General features: G+C 41.0%; 2 protein-coding genes across 10 annotated transcripts in view; both read left to right on the plus strand.

Moving 5' to 3' along the window:
• Nucleotides 1-235, plus strand: part of LOC145499575 (serine/threonine-protein kinase 31-like) — a 30093-nt gene extending 29858 nt beyond the window's left edge. For all 5 annotated transcript variants that reach the window (XM_081479101.1, XM_081479102.1, XM_081479103.1 and 2 more), the window contains exon 34: nucleotides 1-235. This exon is cut by the window's left edge and continues 1201 nt beyond it. The gene's annotated coding sequence lies outside the window, so the exon portion shown is untranslated.
• Nucleotides 236-2679: 2444 nt separating this feature from the next.
• The window catches only part of LOC145499572 (serine/threonine-protein kinase 31-like), a 39588-nt gene continuing 22267 nt past the window's right edge, over nucleotides 2680-20000 (plus strand). The window contains exons 1-14 of one of the 5 annotated variants that reach the window (XM_081479094.1): nucleotides 2680-3061; nucleotides 5430-5483; nucleotides 6453-6505; nucleotides 6676-6783; nucleotides 9132-9270; nucleotides 13488-13751; nucleotides 14527-14696; nucleotides 15400-15568; nucleotides 16028-16197; nucleotides 16940-17108; nucleotides 17577-17746; nucleotides 18486-18567; nucleotides 19124-19287; nucleotides 19600-19740. In XM_081479094.1, coding sequence (XP_081335220.1) covers nucleotides 3001-3061; nucleotides 5430-5483; nucleotides 6453-6505; nucleotides 6676-6783; nucleotides 9132-9270; nucleotides 13488-13751; nucleotides 14527-14696; nucleotides 15400-15568; nucleotides 16028-16197; nucleotides 16940-17108; nucleotides 17577-17746; nucleotides 18486-18567; nucleotides 19124-19287; nucleotides 19600-19740 — 1914 coding nt within the window. In that variant the 5' untranslated portion in view covers nucleotides 2680-3000. The remainder of the gene's footprint in view (nucleotides 3062-5429; nucleotides 5484-6452; nucleotides 6506-6675; nucleotides 6784-9131; nucleotides 9271-13487; nucleotides 13752-14526; nucleotides 14697-15399; nucleotides 15569-16027; nucleotides 16198-16939; nucleotides 17109-17576; nucleotides 17747-18485; nucleotides 18568-19123; nucleotides 19288-19599; nucleotides 19741-20000) is intronic. The other 4 variants (XM_081479096.1, XM_081479095.1, XM_081479097.1 and 1 more) reach the window with 4 other exon arrangements.

Genomic DNA, 20000 nt, shown 5'->3' on the forward strand with positions numbered 1-20000 from the left:
TTAAATCGGTTCAATTCTAATCCTGGCTTTACGTCATCCGGCTTTCGAAAAACCCGGCCCAGAGGCCCGTTTCTCAAAAGCCCCGGAAACTTTTCGGGCCCGTAAAGCCATTTTAAGTTAATCTGATTTCTAGTTAATCTTAAAACAGAGAGGTGTATACGCCTGAAACTTCTTGTATAAGTGGAACCTCTGTTCATATTATGAATGTGTGAATAAACCAGCCCTGTAATAACAAGATATGAGATTTTGCTATGGCTTTCCGGGTGCGAAAACTTTGGGACCTTCGAGAAACGGGCGCCAGATCATATTCGAGACGTACAAGACAGACGAACTTCAGTATTTAACTGCGAATCTGCCCAACTAAAATGTGCAACCAATGGATCAACAGTCACTCTCACAACGACTTTCTTGTTTGTCAACACAGGAGTTTTGTACCTCTTGTATTTGCCTAGACGCACTCATATACCTTTGGGACGTAATATTCGTCTCCTGGGTAACTACCGCTATTGCTTCTGTTATTTTTTTTCTTTTGTTCTGAGGGTTCAGAGGGTATCGATTCATTCATGTAAAACCTTGTGAGAAATACTTCCGGTTGATTTCAACCAACCGCTTCTAGCAGGCGCCTTTGTAGATTTTAACTCGAGAATATATTCTCGTGTTCAGTTAAAAGAAAAGATCACGAGAATATATTATCTTTTTTTCCCGAAAGTTTGTTTTTAGACAGTTCGCAGCACGGGTAATAGCACACTTGCAAGATGTGACATTTCACTACAACTACCAGGATTAAAACGCATCAAATGTTCTCCGTCCACACTACATAGTATAGCGGCGAGCTGTAAAGGGAGGTAAGCGTGGCACTGTAATCGGGAGCGTGCTCACGGCCTTGTTTGTACAATGTTCTGAAGTAGCGGCTAAATTTCCTGCTTAGGCTCCGACCTCACTTCGCCGAAGAAATGTGAAAACGCAACTTTACTCTTGCGGTCTGGCCTACTGTCCACATTAATCCTAAACGAAAACGGGACTCCTTGAAAACGCTCTCTAAATCGGGAGAATTTGAAAATGCCGGAGAACATTTTGAAAACGGAGCTATGTGAATTCCCTGACCTAGTTTTCGTCAAATGCAAATCCAAAATGACCGGTGATTGTTGCGTTTTCAAATTTCCCCGGCGTAGTGTGGACAGAATACATTAGATGTGTTTTGATCTCGAATTACTCCGGCGTAGTGTGAACGGGGCCTTAATCACGATCGAGTTTGTTTGGACAATATGTCCATTTTCCTGATGGGTTGAAAGAGACTTTTCTTCTTGGCTCATTTCTCTAACTCTATGAAGCTAATTTGATCAGTATTTTTGTAATCGTTGCAGGTATTTTGGTTGTCTTCAGACTTTCGCCAGTTTCTTGTACTTGCTGTAGCGTAAGCGGCTTATTCCCTTCTTTAAGGTCGGCACACACGAAGGGACTGGTCCCTGCGACTAGTCTCTGCAACAAGTCGCGGGGACAAGTCCCATCGTGTGAACTGGCCATTTTTGCTTCAAAATCTTAGTCGCAGGGACCAAACTTGGTCCCTGCGACTAGTTCCACGAATTCAAACCAGTTTAAATTTTTGGGGCAAGTCCCTGCGACTTGTTCCTCAGAACGCTTCATGTGAACTGTTCGTGGGACAAGTCCCTGCGACCAATCCCTGTAACAAGTCGCGGGGACAAGTCCCATCGTGTGAACTACCCATTTTTGCCTCAAAATCTAGTCCCTAAGTCGCAGGGACTAATATTGGTCCCTGCGACTAGTGCCACGGATTTAACCTGGTGTGAATTTTTGGGACAAGTCCACGCGACTTGCATTGTTCCTCAAAACGTTTCGTGTGAACTGTTCTTGCGACAAGTCCCTGCGACCAGTCCCTTCGTGTAAACTCTTCAGGGGACTAGTTGTAGTGACTAGTCCCCTCGTGTGTGCCGACCTTAATCGCCAGATAAATTAAAGTTGAATTTCAGTTCAGCCGGGTAGGTACATCAAATGATATCTGAAGAGCTCGTTATAACATTTTGAAATTCCTCAACAAATGCAAATGAATCTTGCGTAATATATTTGTCGCATGGGAATACATGGGCTAAGAACAGAAACTAGATACTTGGCCGGTCTATACTTACAATAAAATATAATTAAAGAAACACTAGATCTAAAGGTGGAGGAGAATTTGCTCCCTTTGCTTGCGTAACTTAGAAAGACCGTAAAATGTGGCATAATAAACATTCCTCACAGTGTATTATGGATTTCAGTTTACGATATGTTCTTTGCCGTTGGTTAAGTTGTTGCTTATGTAAATGTTGGTAAATGTTTGTTTGTTCAATACCGTTGATCAGTCGCCTTAGATATAAACCATGGGCTCTGCAAATTTGTGCGGACGTATCAATGAATATCGGAACAAACGCAGAAACAACGCAGAAACCTAAAACTTGGAGAACTGTCTTTCTATTTATCTTCTATAATATCGCAAATTTCTTGACGTTATCCACTAAATAGTTTTTGATTTAATATCTTATATATTGCGTGACAACGAAAACGCTCTATGAAAATGGACGGAAGTGAAACTCAAGCGCATGTATGAAATTCAACCGGAAGTCAGAATATTTTCCTAGAAATCGATGGCTCCTGCCCCGACCGCTGGTCAAAGGGAACGAAGATTCTGAGTAAACAGGAAAAAGAAGGCTGAAGTTAGTAATCTGGCAAAGTTTCGTGCTTTTATCACGAAGTGAACGATTTGGCTCAATAACAATAACTTGCGATATTTTGATATCATCTTGTACAGTCACAACTACATTGATTACGACCACATTCAGGAAGATCGCTGCTTCGCGACAGTATTTGTTCGGGGATTTGTTGTCATCATTTGAAAGTGCGGAAAGTGAATATTTTTATCTAACCTACTGGTAGAGTATATTCCACCGGCGTGAGTTAATCACTGGGCGATCTATCTGGAGTATACAACCAACCTAAGCTTTGGAGATGTTTGGCTCTTCGACGAATACACCTTTCAGCACTGGCACTAGCTTTGGAACAGGAACAAGTATGTATGATGCTTTAGAAATGTTTTCATAGAATACTCCTAATGACAGTAGGAACTTGTTTCATTTTTTTCTGTACAAACGTTCGGTTTTCCGGTCATTTTGACCGGTCACGTAAGATGGATTACAAATATATGCTGTAACCAGAAAATTAAATTGCGTTATTATACAGAAGTTGGGAGCTGCAGTCTGGATTATTCTGGATCCCCTGTCCGCAGTGGTTTTAGTATTTGTCACCAGTCGAGCGTGTATAAACTTTTCTGTTTTGTTTCGATCGAAATTTCCCACTATAAAGAAATAAAGTGTAGATAATGTTGAGTAACATTAACGCGGGGAATACCAAAACAGCCAAAAAGTTCGGTAAAGGAAGTATTAAGAGAATATCAGAAGACGAAAATGAAATATGATCGAAAAACGTGGGGAAACACAAAAGTGTTGACAACGGATATATAAATCTCAGGTCAGTGTTAGGACTGAATATAAGAGACTGTCTCTGCAAAGTCTACCCACTCATATTCGTATCAAATATAATTTTGCCTGAAACCTGCTGAAACTCTAAATAGTGTTGGTTTGACAGATGGCCGTTGATTGGAAATGATTTTCCAGTCGCGTTAGGAGACATAAATAAAATATTCGCTGTATCGGACAGGTTTTTCAGAATACTCCTTGTCCGGCAGACGAAAGTTGTTTTTCAAAGTTTAATAAATAGTCTCAAAGCTGAAAACTTCACAATTTCACTGTAGTGCGATATTTCGTGTGATTCCGGTACGCACTTGGCTGACAAAATTTGTTTGCCTCTACCAAAAATCTAGCCTCCGATGCAGACGGTCTTTCGGCTCGTCAAGCAATCTTTCCAAAAATGTGTCCTGCTCCAAAGGACACCGGCCGTAAGGCTTGACAAAATTGGGTGGGAAAAAAGGACCGTGCGCACTTTTATCACGGAACTGATGACAGATTTTTTTCCAAAGTAAATAAAAATTTGCCTGGTGCGTATGGGCCCTTACAAGATTGCCGCGAAACAGTCCGGAAATGATCCTGTAAATACTCTATATCCAGCAGTCCTTCTACTCAATAGTTTCAAACTGTACCCATTCTCCTCCCCTGTGCTACTCGTTTTATAATGTATAGAAATTATTCTTGTTTACACGGCTACAGATTGCTAAAGGATACGATTTCCGCCGATGTACGAGTCGAGTGTTTTCGTTTTCTTCCGCGAATTGCAATGTTTGCCGCGAGCCTCCTTGGTAAAGTCTTTCAGGCCCGTTCCAAACGCCGCTCCATTCATGCGCCGAACCTAACTGATGAGTTAAGTACGGCAGAAGAGCGGCGTTTGAATCAGTTTGGTTCGGCAGGTTAGGTTTGGTGCAGCAAACAACATTAAATTCGGCAGGGTCTGTCGCACTATGCGACGTTGGAGCGGCAGCTGATTCATACGGCGTTCTCCTCATGTGCCGAACCTAATGCATAGATTACTGTAATTTAGTTTTCATATAACTGGACTCGTGATTGGCCCAAAATTGAGTGGCGTGACCAGTCATGCATGAAGCTCAAAGTCGTCGCTAAAAATAAAGACAACAAAATACCAGTATGCCTTCGATTTATGAGAAACGGGACTGTATAAGCGAGTTTCTTTAGCGCAAATTCATTGTTTACTTTTTCTTCGTGATAATAGCCCAACTTATTAGTTTTCCCTTTAACAAGTCGATTTAACCGGGAGAAAACCAGTCTAAATACAAACACTGAACCTTTAGGTTGAATTTGCTTCCCTAAATATTGCTATAACAGCATGATAACAGCGAAACGCTTTTCTATTTGGACAGAGTTCTTGAGTTCAGAACGCATATTATCCCGTCGAAAATTGTTACCACCGGCTCCCCGAATTAAGTTCGACGCAAGTACGCCGTCTGAACCAGCCGTCGCTCCAAAGTCGCTCTGAAGTCGAACTTAATCAAGTTAAGTTCGGTACATGAGTGGAGTGGCGTTTGGACCGGGCCTCAGTTGTCAAAATGTTTTAAGTACAAATATTTTTGATGCAAAATTGAATTGGTGGGTTTTACGGAGACAGGCTCTTAAATTCTAAGTTATGTTCTAAGTTCTTTAGGGGAAGGCATAAAATAAAACAATTATTTAAAGCCGTTTTTCGCGATATCCAGAATCAAGGTCTGGGTAAGTTTTATCAGTCTTGGATTCCAGCTTGATAACACCTCAATACACCTCAATAGCATAGTCCTTTCTCATGCAGCATCTTTCACTCAACATCCTGAGTTTTAATAATAACCCTTGCTATCTTGCTAAGCCCCTCTATCCGCTCAGAATGGCAATTCTACGTGACTTGTATGTTTTCTGATTCCCTTATCTCAATCGGTATAGGTTCCGGTCTGTTTGGTGGAAGTGCCAACAATGGTAATGGACTGTTTGGATCAAGTCAGCAAAGTTCCCCTGTCATTCAGGGTAAGATGAAAAAAACTGAGGTCGTTAAACCCAAGATCAAAATATAAGTTCTCCTGACCAATTACATAGCATCCTTTTAATGTTCTGAGAATCTGATAGTCCATCAAGACATCTTTTGATTTATAATTTTCTTTCTGTAGTTCGTATAGTCTGATCGTCCGGGTGAGTGTAGTTCTGAAAACTGCCAGGCTTCCTACATTGGTGAGACTGGCAGAAACCTTAACACGAGACTGACTGAACACAAACGAGCCACGAGAAATGGTGATGCCAACAATCACATTGCTGTACATCATCAACTGACAAACCACAACATTGACTGGGACTCTGCTCAGTGCTTAACCTACAGTACAAACTATTTTCAACGACTGACTCTGGAAAGCTGGTACACTAACCTAGAACAAACGCCTCTTAACAGATGTCAACAACTACCGACGCCCTACAAACGACTTATCCATGACGGAAACGAAACCGACAAACGGACTTCTAACAGACCGACTTAACAATACACGGACCAAAACCGACCTACTTGACTAACAATAGACGGATCGAAACCCACCAATGACTGACGACAAACTTTACACGAGTCTTTCAGCCAATACCATCATGGCTATACTCAACAATCACGTTCAACGGACCAGACTTGTAACATCATCGACTGACAAACACTATTCACTTGACTCTGAAGATGACTTCCGCTCAGGTTGTCGAAACGTTAGTCACCAACAATTCTTTTCAGAACTACACTTACCCGGACGATCACACTATACGAACTACTGATACTCCTGGGTTCACTAAATTTTCTTTCTCCTTGTTACATATTTGTTAGACAAGCTACTGATACTGAAGAGAGAAGCTAGTCTTTGAACATTGAATAATATTGAATAATATCTGTAATAATATCTCTTTCTTCACACAAAACACTTAGTATGATTTCTGTTACAGGGTTACTTGGTGCTTTTGGAACTGCAGACAAAGGGACACCCGTCAAGTTTAGTGTAAGGATTTCATGTTTTTGTGCATCATTCTAATTTCCGATGAGCAGGTTACTATGAGACAAAATGTGGCTTTGCTGCATCGCAATTTTAACCATTTATACCACATTTGATTTATTGCCTACAGTTTTAGCCTAAACTTTTGAGCTTATGATGCTGTCTTTTTCTTCCAGGTTGTTCAAGGAAGTGATAGCATGCCAATAAATGGCATCACCACCAACATCAGTGTCAGATTTCAGGTCATCACTGTCATGTCCAGTTATGACAACAAGAGCATAGAGGTGGGTTTTGTAAATAACCAACCATTCCATTTTAGGTTAGAAGGGTTGTCAATATCCTTTTCATCAACCAGTATATTTACTAGTATATATACATGTTTAGAGGCGGCACATAGCCAACAAACCTTGTTTACTTTATCTTACAGCTTGCACTTTTTGTACAGGTATTGTATTTATTATGATATGTTTTTTTACATATTGGACTGAGTTTTTTTTTTCTTTTTTTGTTGTTTGTTTGTTTGTTTGTTTTTTGTTGCTTCGATTTCTTGTCGTTGCTCCAAAGGTCTTTCTGTGGTATATTTGGTTTTCTGTTGTACACAGAAAAAAAAAAACACTCCAAATTCCGATTCGATATGATATGTATTCCTTATTTAATAAGTCTCCTACGTATGTTAGCGACGGAGAAGACACATTGATTTATTTAATTTTTATTTATTTTATCAGTGCCATTCCACTTTAGTTCCCAAACGTACTTTTTTTCTATAGCTTACAGGAATAAATGTCCAAATGATTATCCATAAATGGCGTTTGACGAATTTGCAAGAAAACTACGACGGCGGTTTGGAAAACGATTATCCGACCTCAGTTTATTCCCATGAAAAGAAAAGGAGGAAACCAAAGGAAAAATATCCCTTGAACTGGATTGGAACTAGTGACGTACGCCCCCAAGATGAGAGTCAAACACTGCACTCTTGCGTTCCACCAACGGAGCTATCGCACGTAGCATCGTAGCGTCGCACGAATTTGAAACTCAATTACTGAATAGATTATCTAACAATTATTCATGAACACGCTTTACAACACTGTTCTTTTAAAATCAAACCTACCGAGATACTGCCAATTCCCAGATTCATCGCTGAAGCCACACGAGTGATTTACTTCATTACAGGGCACTATTATTAGGATACATGTACTCCGGCTACAGAGAATGTTTAAGCGCGTTCCACTTAATTGACAGTGGAGGATCCAGACCTTGAGCTGAGAAGGGGGGGGGGGGGGGGATTTGTTTTGCTTGTCCTGCCAGCTTTTCTTCCTTCTGTGATTTTTTCTTTTTTTCACCCAAAATAAGGGGGGGGGGGGGTTGGGAGCGAGCCCCTTCCCTAGATCCGCAGGAAAAATTTTAAAAAAATCTATCGACTGGAAAATTTTCGCGCGAACGTCCTTAAATAAAAACACTGGCTTAGAGAAGATATTTGGGCTACTGAAATGGCTTCTCACAAGGATCGAATTTGATAAACATTCACATCAAAAAAGGAAGACCGCAAAAATAGTACCATCCGCTATTCCAGAAAGGAAAGCATCTGGAATCCGTCGTTCGGAGAATTCCTCCTTACAGAAAAAAGACAAACAAGTGAGGGCTCCTTCTCCACTTGAAGTCATGATAGCAGGTACAAATTACGGTCACTTTTGAAATTATGTTAGATCGTGAAAGCCGTTTACGTCTACACTAGGTTTCTTTTCGAAAGAAAATAAAAACTTGAAAGGGATATTTTTGAAACTAAATTATCCCGAGAAGCTTATCGTCCCGACCATCAACAGTCTCCTTCACCCTCCAGACTTGACGTATAAACTATCGGACAGCTTCCTGCGGATCCTGACTATTCGCGACCTTACAAGACAAATAAATTATGATTTGCAGCCAATTTTACAGGCAAAACGGTCATGGTCAGAATTGAAGCCTCCCATAGTTAACCAACAGACTGTTGTATGCGAATTTCCTTGTGATTTGATTGTGTGAGCTGCTATCGGCTATAGGTGGCGCCTTCTGCGCCAACGTGTAGAGGAAGATATATTAAACATTCCGTAATCGAAAAAAAATTTCAAAGACCGCCGGTGAACCTTCGTGAGAATTTTAAAATCGTTAAAAAATGCCGAGGCAAGCTTGAGTGTTAATTTTTAGAGGCTCGTGATTAGAAAGAAAAGACCGAATTTTCGCGAAACGTTTTGTTCTAATACTTGCGTTTTTATGTTTTACTTCCTTTATTTGTTTTTCTGTATGTTTTTACCCTTTACCGCTCCAGTTCTGTTTCAAATTCGACAATGATCATGATGACATGAAGTCGTCGAAACTTTCGTGTTATGTTTTCTATCGTTCATTGTTCTTTTGAAGTAAAATGATTTACGCTTTTATTTACGTATAGTATTTATTTATTCATTCATTTATTTTCAAAGAAAACACTTGACGCACAAATTGTTCTTTATATTTTCCTGTTCTTCCGTTTTAATTTTCTCAGCAATTATTTTGAACTGTAGAAGTTTTCCTGTCCCCCGACAATGCATTTAGAATTACGTTTTGGCAATTTCGTTATGCTAAAATTGATCACAAAACTCACTTTCTTTTTGTTGAGCAGGAGCTAAGAATAGAAGATTATGAAGCTGGACGTAAGAGGACAAGCACTGGAAGTCTGTTTGGAAATACACCTGGAACAGGAGTTAGCACTTCGTCATCATTAACTGGAATACAACCAGCTACCGGATTTGGAACACCAGGTTTGGAAATAATCTACTTCATCATTAATCTATCATGCTTTGATATGAACCAGCCATTTCTTCCAGAATGATGTTAGCCAGGGGCGGATCTAGGAAGAGGGTACAGGGGCCGCGCACCCCCCCGCCCCCCTCCCCTGAGATGAAGCCTTCTTCTTCTTCGTATTCGCTTTTAGAATTTGTTTACCTCACCAATCAGTTACGCCACTCCTTAGTGGCGCACCCCTCCTAAGAAAAATCCTGGATCCGCCCTTGTTAGCTGATGACATACCTTTTATTTTGCATTCTCAAACATATTTATTATTGATCAAGTTTAAACAAAGTAAATCATCACGATGACTGTTTAGGGATGTCTGATCTAAGTCAGCATAGATGTTACGATTTTATTTCTTCGCTCTTTCTTCAGTTTCAGTTTCGATTGACAAGATATATGAAACACTTAAGACAGTGTTTGACCACATTTCCAAACACCGTAACGTTCGTCAAAAATACTACCCGATGCGTCCTATTGTAAACTCTTTTCTTTTGAAATGTGGTCAAAAACGGTCTTTCGTGTCTTATGTATTCTCTCTCTTCTCTCTTATTCCTCGTCATTCTCTCTGAAAAGTAGGGCCCTGACTACTAGCTTCCATCGTTCTCGATCTTTAGCTTCCCTAGCTGTTTGCCTCTTCCCAGGTCATGCTGATGGTCTTCAACTCAGCTTGTAGAGTTCTTTTCCATGTCAAACATGGTCTTCCTCTCCTCCATTTGCCCTGTGGGTTCTAGTCCAAGGCTTGGCGGGTGATACTTGTGTGCTGTCGGCGTATGGTATGTCCAATCCATCTCCACTTCCTAGTCTGGAGGGTGTCAGTGATGGGTTCCTGCCCGGTTCTTCAACAGAGTTCTTGGTTAGAGATGCTCTCTGGCCATCTGATACGTAGAATCTGACGGAGACGGGTGTTGATAAAGACCTGAAGTTTGTGGTCTAATTTCTTGGTGCGCCTCCAGGTTTCCGCTCCGTACAAGAGAACTGATTTGACATTGCTGTTGAACAGTCTCAGTTTCGTGCGGAAACTGAGGTTTTTGCTCCTCCATACTGGTGTTAGAATGGCAAAGGCTTGACGCGTTTTGTTGATCCTAGCCTTAACGTCTTCATCTGTTCCTCCTGTCTTGCTCGCAATGCTGCCCAGGTAGGTGGAGCGATCAACTTGCTCGATGGCCTGGCCATAAACAGTGAGGGGGACTTCCTGGCTTGCATTTACTCGCATGCTCTTGGTCTTTGTGACATTGATCTCTAGACCTGCTGCCCTGGCAATATTGCACAGTCTCGCGGTCTTAGCCTGCATATACCCCACCGTGTGTGAGAGTAGGCTAACGTCGTCAGCGAAGTCCAAGTCCTCCAGCTTCTGCATGAGGGTCCACTGAATGCCTCTTGGCTGTTCCATTGTTGATATACATGATAGCTGTTCCATTGTTGATATACATGTTAGATATAGCCTTGTCTCATTCTTTTGTTGACAGTGAAGGGTGCAGACAAATCAGTGTTATGGATGACTCTACAGCTGTTATCTTCATAGAAGCTCTGGATGATGTTTACGATCTTCTGGGGAATGCCATAGCTTCTCAAGATTCTCCAAATCATTGTTCTAATAATAACAATCATCATCATCATCATCATCATTTGTGGTTCTATCCACCATGTCAAATGCCTTTTTGAATTCAACAAAACTAACGTACAGCGGCGACTGCATTCTACCTTCCCAGAATACTACTTTCTCCTCTCTCAATTTGGCGTCCACAGCTTTTCTTATCCTCTGCAGAATCAACCTAGTGTAGACTTTGCTTGGTAGAGATAGAAGTTGTATTACTCTCCAATTCCGGCAGTCGCTGAGATCCCCTTTCTTGGGCATCTTTACAATATAGCCTGTCTTTCATTCCATTGGTACTTCCTCCTTCTCCACGCATCCTGCAGCAGGTTTGCAGTGACCCCAGTGTCTGGTTTCATGACTCCAGATGGAATATTAACTAGACCTGGTGCCTTACCGTTTCTGATTTTCTTGATGGCCTCTACTACCTCTGTCTTGGTGATGGGGCCGAGGTTAATGTCCAGGCCGTCTCCCTCCTCAATCTCCGGTGGGTTGACAACTGGTGTGCCATTGAGCAGGCTGCCGAAGTACTCCTTCCATTCATCGAGCTGGTCTGATGTCTTACTGAGAATAGTGCCGTTGCTCCCGCGCACTGGTTTGTTCGTGTTTACTCTCCTACCTGACAGCTGACGGGTGATGTAGTAGAGGGTTTTCGTGTCGTTCTGTTGGGCTGCAGTCTCCGCTCCTTCAGCAAGTCCATTCACCATATTACTTTAGAAATATACCTCAATTTTTCCACAGCAAAGAAATGTCATAGAAATTCCTTGTTCAATACATTTATTTTGCATTTGTCACTGCCTTAATTTTCAAAATCAATATTCTAAAACTATATTATGATTACAATTGAACTGTAATTAATGTAATTGTTTATGAATTGCATACTATTGAGGTCAACTTGGCAACAGATCGGCAGTATTTTTGCAATGGTATGTTCTAAAGTGTACACTACAAGGGGTGGCGAATGCTAAATGCAAGACTTTGCGAGACGGCGAGACAAGCGGTTTCCTTTGCGAGCTCGAGACATTTTGACTTTTTAGATTACGAGACCGAGACTTCAAAGCGCTTTGAGTGCGAGCGCGAGACGTTCAGACTCTTAAAATTCGAGCCCCAGATTTTAGTTGAGAGCAAGAATGAGCTTGTACAGCCTTAAGCCAGCTTCTTGGAACTGACTGGAACTGGAAATTCGATTATAACACACAACGTTATGATATCCTAGAGAAAAAAAAACTGTTTTTCTGGCGCCAAAACGGACGTTGCGGTAGGTTTTGTACCTTTTTGTGGAATTAAGACAATTAGGAGAAGTTAGGATAACTTTTTCTCGGAAAATTTGTAAGCTGCTTCATGATCATTGAAATTCAATAACAAGTGAAGCCGGAAGACGTCATTTATAAAAACAGATAAAGACACGAATTGGGACTTCGAGACCCTTAGCCTTGCGAAAAATCGAGACTCCAAGAGAGTTTCGTAGAAAAATCGAGACTGCGAGACGCACATAACCGCTAAAAAACGAGACTGCGAGACCCGTGAAATTCGTCTAAAATTTTACTAGACCCAGAGTTTTTGAAGGACCATTCGCCACCCCTACTACAATAGCCCGGGAAGGGCAAATCGATAAAAATCGATTTCGGAAAACCGTTCGATAAACCCAAATTAAACGTTATCGATTGTATCAATCAGTCGATAAAAATCGATTCTCACAACTGGTCTAGGCTGAAATGTTATCGATTTTATCGATTTTATGGACGCCAGGATTGTTACTTTTGACTCCAGAAAATGTTAACTGAAAAATGGAGTCTACTCTTCGAGGTCCACGTCTTTTAAAATGAGTACAGACATAGCTATTTAGCTGCTGTTAGCTATAACGCTTGATCGTAAATTGATTTTCGACAATTAAAAATCAAGATAACACAATAAAAGTTTTTAAAAGATTTTATTTCTTAGCTCCCTACTTTTCTTCTTTATTTGCGGGAGGACTCTCCAGAGGGCCCAATAGAGTTCGAGAGCCCGGCGGAGATGCGGAGGGGTTCCTTGTTTTCCTCATTTCTCTGGTGTTGATTTACGTCTTTCGATCCAAGAGACGGGAGTTATTGTTTTACGGCTGGAGCTGACGGACTGTTAAAACACTGCGTAACTGTTCCCTTCAAGATTGCATTGTTGGTCGGTCATAAAAAGTCCGATTTAGTGATTAGAAAAGTTTTTTTCATAATTCCTTTGTTTTCATCTCAGGGGGATCAGGGTTTATATTTGGCAGCCGAACGCCTACGACAACTCCTGCCCCATTTTCAGATATCTCACTGGCTAAATAGTAGTTTATTGTGCTGTATATAATATGGGATTTTATTTTTTATTTTAAATATCAATACTATTTTATTTATTTATTTATTTATTTATCTATTTATTTATTTATTCTTTTATTTATTTTTTTCTCGGAGAAATTAGCTATACAGCTACTCTTGTAAATCCGAGGTGAAATAAAGGTGATGTATGTATGCGTGTATGTATGTATGTATGTATGTATGTATGTATGTATGTATGCATGTATGTATGTATGTATGTATAGTGTGACTACAAATGCTACCTCTTCCCTATTCACAGGGAAGTTTACATTTGGTCAAAGTTCTGCCTCCACTGGGACATCAAACACTGGGTTGAACTTTGGTGGGGGTTTGACTCAACCCACTGGACTTTCAGGCTCCGCGTTCAGCACTCCCAATGCTCAAGATGGTGGATTAACCTTTGGTTCTGCACCATCTCAAGGTTTTACACTTGGAGCAGGCAAAACAACAGCACGTGCTACTTTGAATCCAAAGCCATTTGGCGCATCACAAACAACGTCACTGCCAACTGCGACAACGACAGGTTGGATTTTTGTTTAACTTTTAAAGCCCACTTAACCACACATAACCACATGCTTTTTCGGTGTGATAAGGTCGGCCAGGGAGATACGCAACAAACACAAACTGCTACTATTGTTCATTTTCAGCCCCATCCATACTACGGTAGTGAAAACTGAGAAGGCAGCTTCACTTCTACGGTTAGGCGTGCCGTCCACACTAATCTAGACTGGAATTGCCCAACACAAACGACCTTTTCGAAAACGTTCTTCAAACTAGGCTCGATTTCCGCCGCTCTCTCGTGTCTGGTCTGCGTCCCTCCCCGAGAAGAACCTTGCCTTCGGGGGAGGAGCGCGGGCTCCTTTCGCGAACAGCTGGAGGCATTGGAAAAGGCCAGCTTTGCGTTTTTGGGTAGACGGGAAACATTTTGAAAAGAGAGTTTTCTGAAAACGATGATGTCATGATAGAAAACGTCATGAAAATCACGCGATCGAGTCTAACCCGCCTGGAGTGCATTCGAGCGTTTCCAATCGTCTTATGAATAAATGCGATGAAATCGATAAAATCGATACTTATAATTGAAAATATCGATTACTTGCAACAGATCCCTATCAAGTTTTATCGATTTCTGATATGTTGAACTAAATTCTATTGATTTTGTCGATTGCCCACCGTGAGTAAAATGCAAAATAATTTTTTGTTGCTATTGGTCTTTGTAAACATCACACTCAGAATTCTTTGATGATTGTATTGCTATAGTGATTTGTCCTTGAGCAGCACTTTCTTTACTGCTTTCTCAGGAAGCTTGTTTGGCAGTATTTCTACGACAGGTGGACTGTTTGGCCAGCAGCAAACAACAGGAGGACTTGGTCGGAATGCCGGCAGCCTGTTTGGTACTCCAGCATTATCTACAACTGGGACCAGATTTGGATCAACAAGTATATTTGGGCAAAGCAGCAGTGGACAGACGGTATATGATCACTCTTCCTTACTTTACATTTATTGAATTTCTGCAGGTGCATGTGATAAGCCCAAAAGCGGAGCTCCTGGGTCGGGTTCTTCAAAGCACGATTAAGCTAACCGGGCGGAAGCAAGAATTTTGATTTGGGTTTTGTAAATCTGGGGTGAGGTTTTCTGTTTGTATTGTTTGGCTCTCCCTTTTGGGTTTGAATAACCTCATATTTATACCTCGACAGGAGCCCATCAATGGGCTCCTGACCTAAGTTAACTTTTAATTCTGGGTTAGCGTTAACCGGCTTCCGGTCTGATTACAACAAGTGAACCTCGCTTGAGCCTGCTATCCAACAGCAACTCAGTACTTGGCCAGCGGTCAATTAACAACGGGTGACCTCGATGAGCTCTAAACTTGAGCCCCCAATAGGATTACGTGTTACTGGTCAGGGGATACCTTATTTTGACAAGTGTCAATTAACCATAACATGGATGTCCAATTTCAAAGATTTACGCTGTAAACCAAGGCTGTATGACTTGGTGTTAGCTGGAGTATGGCCATGCGCGATCCATGCCGCTATAGATGTTGTATTTCTATGCATGCAGGGGATCCTGTTTCTATAGTTATGGTCCTCCGCTTTGCGCCGGAGCTCCGCTATATATGTCTTAGTACAATTTATGTTAGCAGTTATAACAAAACTTGTTTGCTTTTTTAAAAACAGGAGTTACCAGAGGACGATAATGAAGCTGAATGCAAGGAGGAAGCTATCGGTGCAACTGGTTTTACCTGCACAGACACAGGAGGTTTGTTTGGAAATAAATCTGGGACAGGATTTGGCACTTCATCGTCATTATTTGGACAAAAACCAACTACTGGATTTGGAACAACAGGTGTTGAAAGATTTATTGCCTGAATTATGACTGGATTTGAACTAGCTGTTTATTCCAAAATTATCTTAGCTGAAGTCCTCGTGCATTCACAGATGTACTAGACATCAATTTTGCCTCTCCATAGAAATATCAAAAAGAAATGTATCGTTCAGTACTGTAACACATTCATCTTATTTTGCCACTGTCAAGGAAGTTTTGGGATTGAAGATACCAGTGTCAATATGTAATTGTTTATGTATTTCATGTTACTGGGATCGAGTTTGAGACAGATTTCAGTATAGTTGCCACAATAGTGTCAGTGATTTCTTTTTACGCATTCCGGGGTGCTGTAAACGCTAAATACATCGTATTTCTACATGGTCTTTGTAAGCACTACACTTAAAAGTGTTTGATGATTGTAATGCGGCAATCATACCTGTAATTTTTGATTGAGTAGCATTTTCTTTACTGCTTTGTCAGGAAGCTTGTTTGGCAGTAGGTCTACGACAGCTGGACTGTTTGGCCAGCAGCAAACAACAGGAGGACTTGGTCAGAATGCCGGCAGCCTGTTTGGTACTCCAAGATCGTCTACAACTGGAACCAGATTTGGATCAACAAGTATATTTGGGCAAAACAGCAGTGGACAGACGGTATATGATCACTGTTCCTTACTCAGTTACATTCAGTGAATTTCTGCAGGTGCATGTAATATGTAATTTAGCCAAGCCCAAAAGCTTAGCTCCTGGGCCGGGTTATTCAACGTCCGATTAAGTTAACCCAGGATAAGCGAGAATTTGATTTGAGGTTTGTAAATTTGCGGTGAGGTTCTGTTTGTATTGTTTGGTCTTCCCTTTTGGGTTTGAATAACCTCAAACTACACCCAACCTAAGCAGTCAAAAACATTTTTATGCAAGAAAAATTGATACCTCGGTTAACTTTTAATTCCGGGTTACCGCTAACCGGCTTCCGAAAAACACGGGTCTGAATACAACAAGTAAACCTCGCTTGAGTCTGCTATCAAACAGCAACTCAGTACTTGGTCAACGGTCAATTTAAAACAACGCGTTACCTCGATGAGCTTTAAACTTGAGCCCGCGATAGGATACGTGTTACTGGTCAGGGAATACCTTATTTTGACAGGTGTCAATTAACTATAACATGGATGTCCAATTTCAAAGATTTACGCTGTAAACCAAGGCTGTATAACTTGCTATTAGCTGGAGTATGGCCATGCGCGATCCATGCCGCTATCCATTTTGTATTTCTATGTACGCATGTGATCCTGTTTCTATAGTTACGGTCCTCCGCTTTGCGCCGGAGCTCCGCTATATATGTCTTAGTACAATTTATGGTTTCATTTATAACAAAACTTGTTTGCTTTTTTAAAAACAGGAGTTACCAAAGGACGATAGTGAAGCTGAATGCAAGGAGGAAGCTATCGGTGCAAATGGTTTTACCTGCTCAGGCACAGGAGGTTTGTTTGGAAATAAATCTGGGACAGAATTTGGCACTTCATTGTCATTATTTGGACAAAAACCAACTACTGGATTTGGAACAACAGGTGTTGAAAGATTTATTGCCTGAATCATGGCTGGATTTGAACTAGCTGTTTATTCCAAAATTATCTTAGCTGAAGTCCTCGTGCATTCACAGATGTACTAGACATCAATTTTGCCACTCCATAGAAATATCAAAAAGAAATGTCTCGTTCAATACTGCAACACATTCATCTTATTTTGCCACTGGGTTAATTTTCAAGGAAGTTTTGGGATTGAAGATACCAGTGTCAATATGTAATTGTTTATGCATTTCATGTTACTGGGATCGAGTTTGAGACAGATTTCAGTATAGTTGCCACAATGGTGTCAGTGATTTCTTTTTACGCATTCCGGGGAGCTGTAAATGCTAAATGCATCGTATTTCTACATGGTCTTCGTAAGCACTACACTTAAAAGTGTTTGATGATTGTAATGCTGCAATCATACCTGTAATTTTTGATTGAGTAGCATTCTCTTCACTGCTTTGTCAGGAAGCTTGTTTGGCAGTAGGTCTACGACAGCTGGACTGTTTGGCCAGCAGCAAACAACAGGAGGACTTTGCCAGAATGCCGGCAGCTTGTTTGGTACTCCAACATTATCTACAACTGGGACCGGATTTGGATCAACAAGTATATTTGGGCAAAGCAGCAGTGGACAGACGGTATATGATCACTGTTCCTTACTCAGTTACATTCAGTGAATTTCTGCAGGTGCATGTAATATGTAATTTAGCCAAGCCCAAAAACTTAGCTCCTGGGCCGGGTTGTTCAAAACCCGATTAAGCTAACCCAGGATAAGCGAGAATTTTGATTTGAGGTTTGTAAATTTGCGGTGAGGTTTTCTGTTTGTATTGTTTAGCCCTCTCTTTTGAGGTTGAATAACCTCAAACTACGCACAACATAAGCAGTCAAAAACATTTTTATGCAAGAAAAATTGATACCTCGGTTAACTTTTAATTCCGGGTTAGCGTTAACCAGCTTCCGAAAAACATGGGTCTGATTACAACAAGTAAACCTCGCTTGAGCCCGCTATCCAACAGAAACCCACTACTTGGTCAGTGGTCAATTAAAAAAAACGCGTGACCTCGATGAGCCCTTAACTTGAGCCCGCGATAGGATTACGCGATACTGGTCAGCGGATACCTAATTTTGACAGGTGTCATTTAACTATAACATGGATGTCCAATATCAAAGATGTACGTTGTAAACCAAGGTTATATGACTTGGTATTAGCTGGAGTATGGCCATGCGCGATGCATCGCGCCATCCATTTTGTATTTCTATGCATATGTGATCCTGTTCCTATAGTTATGGTCCTCCGCTTTGCGCCGGAGCTCAATATGTCTTAGTAGAATTTATGTTAGCATTTATAACAAAACTTGTTTGCTTTTTTAAAAACAGGAGTTACCAAAGCACGATAGTGAAGCTGAATGCAAGAAGGAAGCTATCGGTGCAACTGGCTTTACCTGCACAGGCACAGGAGGTTTGTTTGGAAATAAATCTGGGACGGGATTTGGCACTTTATCGCCATTATTTGGACAAAAACAAACTACTGGATTTGGAGCAACAGGTGTTGAAAAATTTATTGCCTGAATAATGGCTGGATTCGAACTAGCTGTTTGTTCAAGAATTATCTTAGCTGAAGTCCTCGTGCATTCACAGATGTACTAGACATCAATTTTGCCACTCCATAGAAATATCAAAAAGAAATGTATCGTTCAGTACTGTAACACATTCATCTTATTTTGCCACTGTCTTAATTTTTTAAGGAAGTTTTGGGATTGAAGATACCAATATCAATATGTAATTGTTTATGAATTGCATGCTATTGGGGTCAAGTTTGAGACAGATTTCAGTATAGTTGCCACAATGGTGTCAGTGAGTTCTTTGTACGTTCTCCGGAGTAATGTAAATGCTAAATACATCGTATTGCAACATGGTCTTTGTAAGCACTACACTTAAAAGTGTTTGATGATTGTAATGCGGCAATCATACCTGTAATTTTTGATTGAGTAGCACTTTCTTTACTGCTTTGTCAGGAAGCTTGTTTGGCAGTAGTTCTACGACAGCTGGACTGTTTGGCCAGCAGCAAACAACAGAAGGATTTGGTCAGAAGCCAGGTGTTCTCTTCAATACGACATCAAGTGCGACTGAGACTGGAATTAAATTTGGTTCAACGACGGGTAGCACCTTTGGACTGGCGGTATGTTTCTTGTTTACATTCAATGAATGCGAACGGATGCATGTATAAGTTGCTAGCCACAGAAGAAAATCTTTAATAACTGAATACGGCGGTCATAATTTCTAGCTGGCCTCGCCTGTGTGTTTGAGTTGCTGCTATAGCTGCTGCACATACATTTAATAGTCTTAGGCTGTCTTCTAAGGATAGCACAACTAGCATGATTGAGTCTCGGCAAGTTTATAAAAAAAAAAATTCGAGTTTGGTATTTACGTATACGTAGCAGCTTTGTGATTGTGTATTACTTATGAAGTGGTTGATTTCTCTCGTCTTTAGACTGGTCTGTCTGTTGCAACAACTACATCAGCTGGGTTAAGTTTACCTGAGACTAAAAGTACAGGCTTTGACTGCGGACAAACCCAGGCTGGAACAGGCGAACTGCTTGGGCAGACAGGATTAAGATTGGGTCAACAACAGGTGGGAGGTTTGCACCTTATACAGCATGATAAGCAGTCAATAGTTTTCCTATGAATGGTCACACACTAGGCTTCCAGAGCCAAAACGTGTAAACCACCTTATACAGGTCGATTACATTTACCAGAACCACATGAAAACGTAGCCCGCCTCAGGGACAGCTAACACTGCCGGCGTTGAACGTTTGCGTAACGGCTCCCACATTCTGATATCCCGAGGGTTTCGGAGATATTACTTGCGTAACAACATTCACTGCTAACATA

The sequence above is a fragment of the Orbicella franksi genome, chromosome 10 (genome assembly GCF_964199315.1).
Source record: "Orbicella franksi chromosome 10, jaOrbFran1.1, whole genome shotgun sequence".
In the NCBI taxonomy this organism is placed as follows: domain Eukaryota; kingdom Metazoa; phylum Cnidaria; class Anthozoa; order Scleractinia; family Merulinidae; genus Orbicella; species Orbicella franksi.